Source organism: Coregonus lavaretus (assembly GCF_964263955.1).
Source record: "Coregonus lavaretus genome assembly, chromosome: 19".
NCBI classification, from domain to species: domain Eukaryota; kingdom Metazoa; phylum Chordata; class Actinopteri; order Salmoniformes; family Salmonidae; genus Coregonus; species Coregonus lavaretus.
In genome coordinates this window covers 21,375,856-21,390,394 of record NC_140006.1, presented here as the reverse complement: position 1 = coordinate 21,390,394, position 14,539 = coordinate 21,375,856, and the positions used below count along the sequence as shown (strand labels likewise).

Below are 14,539 nucleotides of genomic sequence, written 5' to 3'. Positions count from 1 at the left end.
CAAGACTAGATTTCCCGGTGAGAATATCACATGACTTTCATCTGGAGGTGTTACATTCTGAATAGATGAACAAATATGGTCATGTAGTGGATACAAAGTGATTCAAAGTAACTGACTTAATCGATTAATGTAATCTTTATAAACATGAGTATAGAAGAGTTAAATCAATCAAATAATCACAATTCTTTTTGAGTTATTTCTTAAATGAGTGTAAAAGTTGACTAACTTGATCCTTTGTGAAATACAACCCAGGTGTTCAATAATAAGGAAGTGATAGGGATGTGGCAACAACAACATATAGTCAAATATGGAAAATCCTACGCACACAAACTTGTGATTCCTACTAGTACACAGGGCTGGGGCACTCCTAGTTAGCTGTCTGGTGACATCATCAGCTCTACCAGCTCATCTCTCAGTCCTAAGACAACACGAGTTCGTGCGCGCACACACGCAAGAGAGGCAGGCAGGGGCAAGCCTGGGAAACACTGCAGCCATAGAGTGACATCATCAAGTATCGCCTGTTTAGACACTGTTCAACATCCTAGGATCACATGAGCTCTGGAATGATACAGTATATGAAGCAACAAGCAGAGGCCTATGTTCAGGGTTGATATGATTTTTATGTTTGCTTGTTTGTGTTGTCTGGGTTGTAGATATACAACATACTGAGATCTCTCCAATACACTGTATACTTTTGTGATTAGCCTAATGAATGAGAGTATGGTCGTCAACATTTACGATTCATTAAGTTAAATGAATAAATTGGCAATATAGGCAACTAAATGTAGCCAATGATCTAGCTAAAATGATCAAATTAAGACTAGTTAAATAGTTGAATTCAATCGCATCACAGGCTGGGAGAGAAGTAACATGGCCTACATAGCTGGGGCAAAACATGAGCTAACAATAACATACAGAGAAATAAACAAATCTAGCTAGCTAAGCCTACCCTCTGTGCCAGAGCACAATAACCCTAGCAAAAAGGTATGCCTACTGATGCTACAGCGCAAAAACACTAACATACTGTAGGCCTCGTCAGTGATGGAACTCTGAGGTAGAAATAGCACTGCATCTGATGACTCTTTAGGTATCTGATTTGCTATTTTGCTATGTTTTAAAAACAGATTGATAGGGTGGACATGGATGTGCCAGTCCTAAAATGGCCCACTGCTTTGGAGTGCACACATCCTGGGTATCGCAGGTAAATGCACACATTAGCACAGCAAACATTTACACTTGTGCCAGCATAAAAAAACAGATTGATAACATCAAATCATCACTAAAGAGTAATGAGTAATAATGAGTCATCACACAGATTGTGAGCTGTATTCCTCTCCCTCGCTCCATCTGTCCCACTCTCTGTCTCTCTGTCTCTCCCATTGCTCTCCCTCTCCCTTGTCTGGATGGTGATAGCGGTTGTGTCAGGAGCCTCACACCAGCCCTGTCCGCCCCTGCAGTATAGCTGAATAGGACAGGCCAGCGCAGCGGAACGAACACAGGCATTTACACAAACCTCTCCCCTACAGAGGCTTACCGCCCGCCATAGAGCTCACTGACTGGCTGGCACTGGGGATATAGTTAGGGAAGGCAAAGGAGCTTGGTTCTGTTCTCTTACTAACCATACCCTCAGTGTTTCCCAATACACACAATATTTCCATTGGCAGTGTGGTACAGTAAGGCCCCCAAGCAGCATCCAGTGCCCAAACATACCATGTCCAATACTTTCAGGCGGGGAATAACAGATGGAAGCTAGATGGAAGGGAGCACCTTTCCTAAGTAATGAAAGGGGAATTACTGTCATACACACTCCAGAGCCTTTTGAGTCACTGTGTGTGACGAGTCACACAGAGAGTATGTCAACGTCAATCAGCTCTATAGTGCAGCACTGCGTCCTGTCTCTAGTTAGGATGAAACCACACTGAAAGACACAGTAGCTTACATGGTGGTTTACATGGGGAAATAACACTGTTGACAGTGAACACTGCAGGGTTTTACCTGGATTACAGTCCCTCTCTCTAGATCGACGTGTGTGTCCGAATGGCAAAGCAAATCAGTCTACCAGGATTACGACTACTCACTCACAGCCACACTTCAGGAGAAGGAAGAAGGAAATAATGCCATTTTATGTGGGAAATCTTGGAGTGCAAGGCAAGGTGACATAACTACGATAAAATACATTTAGTGTATAGTCACTCCCTTGGTCCAATCATTTACCATTGACCTAGCACATTCATAGACGTAACGCTAGCACGTTAGCGTCTATTCACTTACATATCTGCCATGTACACCGATGCTCCAACACTGCCCCTAAGCTCTGTCTAAACGTTAATAGGCTATGCCTCACTTGCGATACAGTTTTGTAAACATTTGGAATTTAACTATCATATCGGCAATAAATAATTGTCAAAAAACGAAAAGGTTAAATTACTAACCATCTTTATAGGGTTAGGGTTCCCACACTGCCATATTTCCATGTTAGAGCGCTTGTTTACGGAAGACCGAGGCGACCACCTGTTCTAATTATATATCTAGCATCTCCGAACACCTGTATGTAACGAAAGAAGGATGTCAAAAGTGTTGTAAATGAAATACTGTCGGCTGCAACTGTATTAACCGGTTTAAACAGTGCACAGTTAGTGTATACACTGTGTGTACAAAACATTAAGGACATCTGCTCTTTCCATGAGATAGACTGACAAGGTGAATCCAGATGAAAGCTATGATCCTTTATTGATGTCACTAGTTAAATCCACTTCAAATCAGTGTACACTACCAGTCAAAAGTTTTAGAACACCTACTCATTCAAGGGTTTTTCTTTATTTATAAAGAAGGTAGTTACCTGGAATGCATTTCAATTAACAGGTGTGCCTTCTTAAAAGTTAATTTGTGGCATTTCTTTCCTTCTTAATGCGTTTGAGCCAAACAGTTGTGTTGTGAAAAGGAAAAGGTATGGGGGGGGGGGGGGGGGTAGCACTATTTGGTAAAATACCAAGTCCATATTATGGCAAAAACAAATCAAATAAGCAAAGAGAAACGACAGTCCATCATTACTTTAAGACATGAAGGTCAACACGGAACATTTCAAAAACGTTGAACGTTTCTTCAAGTGCAGTCACAAAAAACATCAATCGCTATGATGAAACTGGCTCTCATGAGGACAGCCACAGGAATGGAAGACCCAGAGTTACCTCTGCTGCAGAGGATAAGTTCATTAGAGTTACCAGCCTCAGAAATTGCAACCCAAATAAATGCTTCACAGAGTTCAAGTAACAGACACATCTTAACATCAACTGCCCAGAAGAGACTGTGTAAATCAGGCCTTCATGGTCGAATTGCTGCAAAGAAACCACTACTAAAGGACACCTATAAGAGGAAGAGACTTGCTTGGGCCAAGGAACACGAGCAATGGACATTAGACCGGTGGAAATGTGTCCTTTGGTCTGGAGTCCAAATTGGAAATGTTTGGTTCCAACCGCCGTGTCTTTGTGAGACGCTGTGTGGGTGAACAGATGATCTCCGCATGTGTATTTCCCACCGTAAAACATGGAGGAGGTGGTGTTATGGTGTGGGGGTGCTTTGCTGGTGACACGGTCTATGATTTATTTAGAATTCAAGACACACTTAACCAGCATGGCTACCACAGTATTCTGCAGCGATACGCCATCCCATCTGGTTTGGGGTTAGTGGGACTATAATTTGATTTTCAACAGGACAATGACCCAACACACCTCCAGGCTGGGTATGGGCTATTTTACCAAGAAGGAGAGTGATGGAGTGCTGCATCAGATGACCTGGCCTCCACAATCCACCGACCTCAACCAAATTGAGATGGTTTGGGATGAGTCGGACCGCAGAGTGAAGGAAAAGCAGCCAATAACTGCTCAGCATATGTGGGAACTCCTTCAAGACTGTTGGAAAAGCATTCCAGGTGAAGCTGGTTGAGAGAATGCCAAGAGTGTGCAAAGCTGTCATCAAGGCAAAGGGTGGCTATTTGAAGTATAAAATATAAAATATTATTTGTTTAACACTTTTTTTGGTTACTACATGATTCCATATGTGTTATTTTATAGTTTTGATGTCTTCACTATTATTCTACAATGTAGAAAATAGTAAAAAATAAAGAAAAACCCTTGAATGAGTAGGTGTTCTAAAACTTTTGACCGGTAGTGTATATGAAGGGGAGGATACAGGTTAAAGAAGGATTTTTGAGAAGATTGAGACATGGATTGTGTATGTGTGCCATTCAGAGGGTGAATGGGCAACACAAAATATTGAAGTGCCGTTGAACGGGGTATGGTAGAAGGTGCCAGGCGCACCGGATTGAGTCAAGAACTGCAACGCTGTGGGAGGGGGGGGGGGGGGGGGGGGGGTTGCAACAAGTCTAAATATGCCTATGCTATACATAGCAGTAGTATAGATATAGTAATGTAGGGTTTGGATAACAACAGTGCCAAGCTCTGATGAGTACCAGCATTAGCAGAGTTGAGGCAATACGGAGACAGAGGGGAGAGGCAGAATGTGACGTATACCGCCTCCACATTATGAACAACAACATGGGCGACAGTACAGCTCAACTTAAATGACTTGGCTAGCAAGCAACAACAAAAAAACTCCACCCATTCCATAGAGTAATTATTCCAAACTGTATTGGTTGGAATTTCAACACTAAACTTGAATGGCGAGTAACAATAATTCTAAACGTGTGATGACTGTGTGATTAGTTTTAACAAGTAGACAGCTAATGTAGTCCCGACATAACGAATCCTCTCAGCACATAACCTTGATGGAAAATCCTTGCTCTGCCTTTCTGCTGTGTGCTGCTCAACAACACTGATGGGAGAATGAAAGGCAGTCGGTTTCGTACAGTCTTTTACCACCGTTACCTGAGTGATTCAGTGGCACTCCTTAAAGCATACGTACACTCTACAGTATTTACTCTGCAATCACTTGGATGGCAGTTGATAACGGGTGGAAAAACAGAATAGACAAAGAGAGGGCGGAGAGGTGGAGACTGGAGAGAGAGAGAAAGAGAAAAAGAGATGGTGGAGAGGGACAAAAGAGTTGGCGAGACAGAGATAGAGACAAGAAGAGGGTGGGCCTTAATTTAATTGTGTCCATACAGACACAGTATCTAGTCAGCATACAGTGAGACGACTCTGCGAAAGCTATGTAAACAACCAACCATTGAATGCAATTATCAAACACAAAAGGTCCCAGCAGTCTATTTTGGGAAAGCTGCGAGGCTTTTCAAGGTAGATGGTGTGGAGTAAATTAGAATGACAAGAAGGGCCCCTCTGGCTCTGCCCCCCTTCCGTCCCCCACCCCCCGCGCATCAGCCACAAGACTAGTTATCAGGACGCTATCATCTCCCCCTCCTCCAACCGTCCCCTCCGCTCTCCACTCTCCCCGCTTCGCTAGCTGGGTAAATGCATTTAAACGGAAATTAGCGGCAGGACCGACTGGAACGGCTTTCTAGGGCAGATTATCACTCATCAAACCTTTACTGTGGAGAGAAAAGGTCACCATTCAAAAGCAACAAGAATTCATCTCTCTGTGACTGTTATGGAGTGTAGAGTGCACACAGTATACACAGTGCCAGTGAAGCACTGCAGTGGGCAAGGCCAGGGAGTACAGTGGAGCAGACAGATTATCAACCTGCCCCCTCCTCTGTTTCTATCTCAGTATCTGTCACTCAGTCTATTGGTTAACAGTAATGAGAGGACAAACCCAGGAAGTGAGCTTGATTGAGAAAAACTGCACTCATTTTAAAGCTGTTCTGTGCTTGTTGGGAGTGCTTCGGAGAGATTTCAGGAGGTCACACCCTCTAAAATATAAGTTGTATGCTATCTGAGGCTACATTTACACTGAAAGGCACTTTGATCAAGGGTATTTGACTCTACAGGAACACACGCAAGGTCAAGCTGGGATGACCTTTTTTAAAACCTTTTGAAAACTTTCAACTCTCTGTCTACCAACAATGCCATGTCGTCTTTCCTAGAACTATAACACATACCAAAACAAACCTATTGTAACTGACCCCATCAAAAGGGTGAGCCTGACACAGCTCTGCCAGTGTTCCATGTAATCGACCAGACAGGCTGCAGGTACAGTATTGCTGCTATGCCTACGCAGTGGCCTTGCCATTCTCCAGCCTCCCTCCGTGTTTAGTACATATTCAACAGCCTCTGACCCTCCACAAACATGACCCACATTGGAAAGGCTAGGGCTGCGTCTGAAATGGTACTCTATTCCCTATAGAGTCCACTACTTTTGACACAGAGCCCTGGTCAAAAGTAGAACCCTGGTTCAAAGTAGGGTACTATATAGAGAACAGGGTGCCATTTTGGACACAGCGTAGGTTTCCACACAGGTACATATGCTTGCAGTCATCTCTATCAATGCAGAGGCCTGGTGAAAACACAGAGATAGCTAGAACCTATGGAAGCTGCTGCAACAGCATCTACATAACCCACATAGGAAAGGCTAGGCAGTGTCTCTCTCTCTATGGGGCTATAGGTTTCCACAGACTCCTTCTGAAATGCTTGCAGTCATCTAAAGTGATGCAGAGGCCTGTCTTAACAGTTTACAGGCAACTAGAACGAACAGCAGCTGTTGGAAAGAACACACCCCTCACACCATATTTACACCTCATGACTAGGGTTTACCCTAGCCTGTGTCCCAAACGACACCCTATTCCCTACATAGTACACTACTTTTAACAAGAGCCCTAGAGAATAGGGTGCCATTTGGGATGTAGCCCTAGTCAGGTAATACGGCCCTACTCATAGTCATAACACCATCTGTTGATATATAGAATGCCAATGCTAACTCAAGACATGGGGGTCTGTCTAATATAACACACTCCACAAAGACAAGGCTATGGAAACCAACAACTGCCCACACTGCAGCACATCCATTACTACAACACTAATTGAAATTCTCACTAAAGAGATAAATCAATGGACTGTACAGTATAGCAATGGCATGGTAAATAGCATGGTGTACTAGGCCTGCAGGACTTACTGAAGACTTACTGAGGATGTAGAGGGAGAGGGTGATGCCTGCTAGGCAGAAGCCCTCGAAGAAGCGCAAGGTGCTGAACATGGGAACATTGACCGAGAAGGCCACAGTCAGACCGAACACCAGCATGAACAGGACCGAGATGATCAGGACCGGGTGGCGACCAAACCTGAGGATGAAGGATGGGGGGATAGAGACAGAGAGAGACGGAGACAGAGACAGAGACAGAGACAGAGACAGAGACAGAGACAGAGACAGAGACAGAGACAGAGACAGAGACAGAGACAGAGACAGAGACAGAGACAGAGACAGAGAAGCACAAATACAGTAGGAAAGATCTTTAATTACTTGTCCCATATTTAAACAATACAAGCTAAAAGACTTTGAAGTCTGCCCCTTAGGGTATTCTATTGTTTCAGTACATTAGCAAGAAACACACTGAAAGCTACTGAACTGAATGTCTATTAAAATATATAATGTAATAACTTTATTATGTAATAGTTAACAATAAAACTCACCAGTCTGCCAGGACCCCAAAGACCAGGTATCCGAATATGGAGCCCACAAGCAGAGAGAACTTAGCGATGTGGACCTTCCATGCTGAGTCACACACCAGACTCCACTGTAGAGGAAGATTAAGAACATAGGAATGTTAGTCCATCCAATGCTTTATCCAGACCCCTCCGAAAGACTCAAAGACACACACAGAGGGCAGCCATAATATGGCATAGGGAGAAATAACATTTTCATGTCAGCCATTTCGTATTCAGACTGGAACATGTACATTAATTATCTCAGCTAGGGTGAAAAAAAGGCACCACCTGATGGTTGGTGAACTCAGAAAAGTGCTGGTTTTAACTACAGATAAATCGCCCCGGATCCCCGGTCAGAGGGAGAATGACGCAGCAGGAGACATACTCAAGTCACTCATTTATTGCCACAAACACACAGCATTGAATTGTAGTACTATGTTGATAATGGGGAAGTGATAGTTTATTTTTTATTTTTTTGCATTGATGCACTGATGTTAGGAAAAGTGTCCAGAGTTTGCAGTCCAGTATGCACTCTTCAGCTAAAGTGTATTCCACTTGACTGAAGGTATCCACATCTCTTGGAAGAACTAAAGACCGGTTAGGGTGGAACTATGCTTTTATAGTTGTCCCGGCCCCACGTTCCCATTGGCCTGGGATCATGTGGGCTGGGTCAACAGTGGGGAGAAATGCCCTAGCATGTTCTTAGAGCAGAGTGCAGCCCATCCTCCCTCCAGCAGGCCTTACGCCACAAACTAATAAACAAGCCCTGACTAGAAGGAGGAGTTTCCACAGCCACCCCAAATGTTTACTTGGTAAAATTCTAACACAGTAAATCCAACATTGTCACTTGACAAGACAAAGGAGCTGATCGTGGACTACAGAAAAAGGAGGGCCGAACACGCCCCCATTCACATCGACGGGGCTGTAGTGGAGCAGGTCGAGAGCTTCAAGTTCCTTGGTGTCCACCTCACCAACAAACTATCATGGTCCAAACACACCAAGACAGTCGAGAAGAGGGCACAACAACGCCTATTCCCCCTCAGGAGACTGAAAAGATTTGGCATGGGTCCCTAGATCCTCAAAAAGTTGTACAGCTGCACCATCAAGAGCATCCTGACCGGTTGCATCACCGCCTGGTATGGCAACTGCTCGGCATCTGACCGTAAGGCGCTACAGAGGGTAGTGTGTACGGCCCAGTACATCACTGGGGCCAAGCTTCCTGCCATCCAAGACCTCTATACAGGGCGGTGTCAGAGGAAGGCCCAAAATAATTGTCAAAGACTACAGCCACCCAAATCTTAGACTGTTCTCTCTTCTACCGCACGGCAAGTGGTACCGGAGCGCCAAGTCTAGGTCTAAAAGGCTCCTTAACAGCTTCTACCCCCAAGCCATAAGACTGCTGAACAATTAATCAAATGAACCCCCCCCCCCCTCCCTTTGTTTTTACACTGCTGCTACTGGCTGTTAATGATCTATGCAGTCACTTTACCCCTACCTACGGTATGTACAAATTACCTCGACTAACCTGTACCCCCACACACTAACTCAGTACCGGTATCCCCTGTATATAGCCTTGTTATTGTTATTTTATTGTGTTACTTTTTTAACTTCAGTTTATTTAGTAAATATTTTCTTAACTATTTTCTTAAACCTGCATTGTTGGTCAAGGGTATAAGTAAGCATTTCACGGTATTTGTATTCGGCACATTTGACTTAACTGTGTCTCTAGAAGCACTGCGCCACCCTGTGTGATTGCAGGCTGGTGTCCATTGCCTGGATAGCTGCCCTGTGAGGACAGCAGGGGGTGTTGCATTTGCTGTGGGGCATCCCTGTCTGGTGGATGTAGTCATCCGTCTTGGAGTCAGGACGCCGGTGAGCAGACACTGGCAAGGGGCAGGGTCCTGCGAAGGCAGACCCGTGGGTCCCTGGACCAACCAGCCCAGCTTTGTCTTAACAGCTACAGGACTGCCTGCAATACCTGATCGAACAAGCTGGACTGGGGTGATGAGGTGCGAGTAATCAGCGCTGATGAGGAGCAGAGGTGTCACTTGGTTCAGCTCCTGGAGTGGCAGTCCCCGGAGGTGGTAGTGTTGCCTTTGAGCCAGCCGGGCAGGATGGGTTTGCCAGGCTTAGCTTCTTTGCAGTGAATGTGCCTCTGATGGATAAGGGCCTGGAGAAGGCCCTCATGGGTCCCTCCAAGGGACGGAGCCTGAAGCTGAGAGATAAGCATTGTAGGGAGGTCTCACCTTGTTTCACTGTCCACATATTGAGGGACTCTGTCGCTCCATCAAGCCCGAGCTTGAGGCGTCGGGGAAGGGCATTGTGCATTCCGACCCAGTCTTCCAACACTTCATAGGTGTCCAAGGTTCCGTCCTTCTTTTGCAGGAGAACCTTGACCACTTTGAGCGGTGTCCGGCCTGAGCAGCTCACCTAACCCATCTGAACAACCGCTGGATGTGAAGAAGTGTCGGGATATGTGGACCTAGTCTTCTGCGTGTGCACTTAATGGAGTGCAATGAGGTGCCATCCACCACAGATATCACCCAGTCTCCTGAGGTCACACAGAGCCTCACAGTGAACACGGCCGCACCGCCGACAGTGGCTCTTGTCCTTCAGCCACTTGAGGCTCTGCTCGACAGTTATTGAGGTGAATCTCTCACACCTGCTGAGGTAGTGGTCCCTGCTTTCGCACAGGGGGCAATAAGCCTTGGACTTGGCCCCTGCTGTGGGCTGTGCAGGTGGCAGTTCCTGTGGAGGAGTCTTGGTTGCCCCATAGTACATAGTGGCACTGGAGCGTTTCTGCTCAAAGGCTGCATGCTTGTCCCGTTGTGTACGAGTACTGGCTGCTCTGTCGCGGCTCTGGCACTCTGCTTCTATCTTCAGCCATTGTGCTAGGTACGGAAGGGTGTGGGGAGCTTGCGGGTATGTGGTGTATATTTGGAGCTTGAAGTTCGCAGTGTATTCAGAGCTTCCCCAGAAGACACTCAACTTTGGAGCCACAGGACTCTGTTACCCCTGGGCCTCTGAGTGAACAGAGCATGCTCATTAAGGTCTGGAGTCGAAGAGAGAACTGACAGAAGGCTTGTGTGTCCCCTGGCTGGATGTCTTGCAACTCCATGATGGCAAGGAAATGTGGATGGCCCCATTGCTGCTCAAGGTCTGCCATGGCTGCGGTGTATGGCGCTGGATCATGGAGGAGTGACATGGCCATGAGACGGGAGCTTGCGGTGGTCAAGTAAGTGGTGGAACTTGACCGTTTCATCCTCATCTAGGAGGAACAGGTTTTCGAGGGCCATCTTGAGGAGAGCGAACTCCCCTGTCATCTTTGGTGAAATCAGGGAGTGACAGTTTCTCTTTGTGCATGAAGGTGTCAATCCGTGGCATGTACTACGGTAGCCTTGGCCAGGGCTGAGGCTTGTCAGGTGGGTAACACTGGCTGCTGAGGCGGGTACGTGGAGGCCACAGCGGCTGCATCCGGCTGGTAAGAGTAAGCTTCTCCATCTCCTTCAGCGTCTCCAGGAGACCTTGATCGTCGCCTGAGGCCTGTGACTTGAGCTGTGAGCCATCTGAGGATTTGGCCGGTCAAAGGCTTCAACGAGCAAGTCGAAAGATCTCTCCAGGTAGGTAGGACCGCCTTGATCCAAGACCAAGAGTTGGCTGGGGAGCTAAGAGGACTGTGAGTAGCCCTTACTGGTCATTTCTCCAGGGTAATCGTCTCTAATCCGGCTCGAATGACAATGAAAAAAAAAGTGACACCTGATGGTCGGTGAACTCAGAAAGGTGCCGGGTTAAACTAAAGACAATCGCCCCGGGTCCCCGGTCAGAGGGACAATGACGCAGCATACTCAAGTCACTCATTTATTGCCACAAACATGGCATTGAATTGTATTACTAGTGTTGATCATGGTGGAATTGGAAGTGATAGTGGTGGAAGTAATATATTATTTTATTTTTTTGTGGTCCAGTATGCACTCTTCAGCTATGGTGGAAGGGCAGTGGGCAGCCCATCCCCCCTCTAGCAGGCCTTGCACCTCAAATGAATAAACAAGCCCTGACTCTGAGGATTTTCTGCACAGGGTGTGTTACTCAATACATCCAATAACTAAATGAAGCACATACATTATTTGTCAGACTGTATGAGGATATTAACTCAGGGCTACAACGCATTAGCTACCTTGCTATAGGGATTTGAAACAGGCAGCAAAACCCCTGATTCCAATCCAGTTTCCCTAACCAACATCTCACTTTGCTAACACTGCCTTAACCATAGATACCATAAACATTGCTTTAAAGCCTCCATTCAAATTGTTGTCAACCATGTAAATGTACTCTAGCCTATTATCCAGTGTTTCCTCTTCCAACGCCTAGATCCCCCTCTGTGTGTAGGCTATAATTATGTATACCTCTGGCCTTGTACTGTAGTCATATGTGAACAGAACAAACCCACTTTGAACAAATCTATCAAATATTGATGAATAAAGTAGATAGTTGTACAGTATGTCTAATAAATCAATCATATTGTCACGCTCGTTGAGTAAATGGTCGGACCATGGTCCAGCGTGGTATGCGTACATGTTTAATTTATTAAATAAACACTTGACAAAAATAACAAAAGCAACTGAACGTGAAGTTCTAAAGGCTAACAGCAACAAGCCTAAACAGAAACAAGATCCCACAACATAGGTAGGCAAAATGGCTGCCTAAGTATGATCCCCAATCAGAGACAACGAACGACAGCTGCCTCTGATTGGGAACCACACCCGGCCAACATAGAAATATATACAGTGGGGGAAAAAAGTATTTAGTCAGCCACCAATTGTGCAAGTTCTCCCACTTAAAAAGATGAGAGAGGCCTGTAATTTTCATCATAGGTACACGTCAACTATGACAGACAAATTGAGAAAAAAAAAATCCAGGAAATCACATTGTAGGATTTTTTATGAATTTATTTGCAAATTATGGTGGAAAATAAGTATTTGGTCACCTACAAACAAGCAAGATTTCTGGCTCTCACAGACCTGTAACTTCTTCTTTAAAGAGGCTCCTCTGTCCTCCACTCGTTACCTGTATTAATGGCACCTGTTTGAACTTGTTATCAGTATAAAAGACACCTGTCCACAACCTCAAACAGTCACACTCCAAACTCCACTATGGCCAAGACCAAAGAGCTGTCAAAGGACACCAGAAACAAAATTGTAGACATGCACCAGGCTGGGAAGACTGAATCTGCAATAGGTAAGCAGCTTGGTTTGAAGAAATCAACTGTGGGAGCAATTATTAGGAAATGGAAGACATACAAGACCACTGATAATCTCCCTTGATCTAGGGCTCCACGCAAGATCTCACCCCGTGGGGTCAAAATGATCACAAGAACGGTGAGCAAAAATCCCAGAACCACACGGGGGGACCTAGTGAATGACCTGCAGAGAGCTGGGACCAAAGTAACAAAGCCTACACACTACACTGCCAGGGACTCAAATCCTGCAGTGCCAGACGTGTCCCCCTGCTTAAGCCAGTACATGTCCAGGCCCGTCTGAAGTTTGCTAGAGTGCATTTGGATGATCCAGAAGAGGATTGGGAGAATGTCATATGGTCAGATGAAACCAAAATATAACTTTTTGGTAAAAACTCAACTCGTCGTGTTTGGAGGACAAAGAATGCTGAGTTGCATCCAAAGAACACCATACCTACTGTGAAGCATGGGGGTGGAAACATCATGCTTTGGGGCTGTTTTTCTGCAAAGGGACCAGGACGACTGATCCGTGTAAAGGAAAGAATGAATGGGGCCATGTATCGTGAGATTTTGAGCGAAAACCTCCTTCCATCAGCAAGGGCATTGAAGATGAAACGTGGCTGGGTCTTTCAGCATGACAATGATCCCAAACACACCGCCCGGGCAATGAAGGAGTGGCTTCGTAAGAAGCATTTCAAGGTCCTGGAGTGGCCTAGCCAGTCTCCAGATCTCAACCCCATAGAAAATCTTTGGAGGGAGTTGAAAGTCCGTGTTGCCCAGCGACAGCCCCAAAACATCACTGCTCTAGAGGAGATCTGCATGGAGGAATGGGCCAAAATACCAGCAACAGTGTGTGACTTACAGAAAACGTTTGACCTGTGTCATTGCCAACAAAGGGTATATAACAAAGTATTGAGAAACTTTTGTTATTGACCAAATACGTATTTTCCACCATAATTTGCAAATAAATTCATTAAAAATCCTACAATGTGATTTTCTGGATTTTTTCTTCTCATTTTGTCTGTCATAGTTGACGTGTACCTATGATGAAAATTACAGGCCTCTCTCATCTTTTTAAGTGGGAGAACTTGCACAATTGGTGGCTGACTAAATACTTTTTCCCCCCACTGTAACATAGATATGTCAATATTCACACCCTGACCAAACTAACTAGAGAATAACAGGGTTCTCAAGGTCAGGGCGTGACACATATACTGATTCATAGCTACATGTCCTGTATGGGGACTGGTAGACTGGGTTTGCACTTCTCCTTTGATTTTGTTTCTTCTCCTTTGGAACTCAGTGTCTTTAGGTCTATCATGGTTTATAACCGCTTATAACCTCTGGCATTGTGACCTGTTGTGTTCAGAGTGGAAACTTCTGGAGTATTACTCATTGCCACCATGCAGTGAACATGACACACACACACACACACACACACACATGCATGCAGCATGCCATTCATACCTTCAGTATCGATGTCACTATGGATCAAGACCAAGACGGGAAGCAAACAAGTTCCCCAATGTTGCGCAATACCACATAACAATAACAAGGAAGTCTGCTCTGTCTTGGTCTGTGTCAAACTAGCGTGTTGAAAGTGTGGTGTGTGTGTTTGTTTGCGCTTCAGAGCTGGGACTGTGTATAAGACCATGGGATATGGAGAAATCATGACCGTGCAGATTGGGGGACCAATCAGACCATGCGGTCGAGGTGACTGACTAAGCATGACAGATGAATGCGGTTCAAAGCA

At 45.3% G+C, this 14,539-nt stretch overlaps 1 protein-coding gene across 1 annotated transcript in view; it reads right to left on the bottom strand.

Moving 5' to 3' along the window:
• Positions 1-14,539, bottom strand: part of LOC311147081 (solute carrier family 22 member 23-like) — a 52,737-nt gene that overhangs the window by 25,084 nt on the left and 13,114 nt on the right. Inside the window, exons 2-3 of the mRNA XM_084183706.1 lie at positions 7,539-7,642; positions 7,035-7,189 (exon numbers count right to left, since the gene is read on the bottom strand). Coding sequence (XP_084039832.1) covers positions 7,035-7,189; positions 7,539-7,642 — 259 coding nt within the window. The remainder of the gene's footprint in view (positions 1-7,034; positions 7,190-7,538; positions 7,643-14,539) is intronic.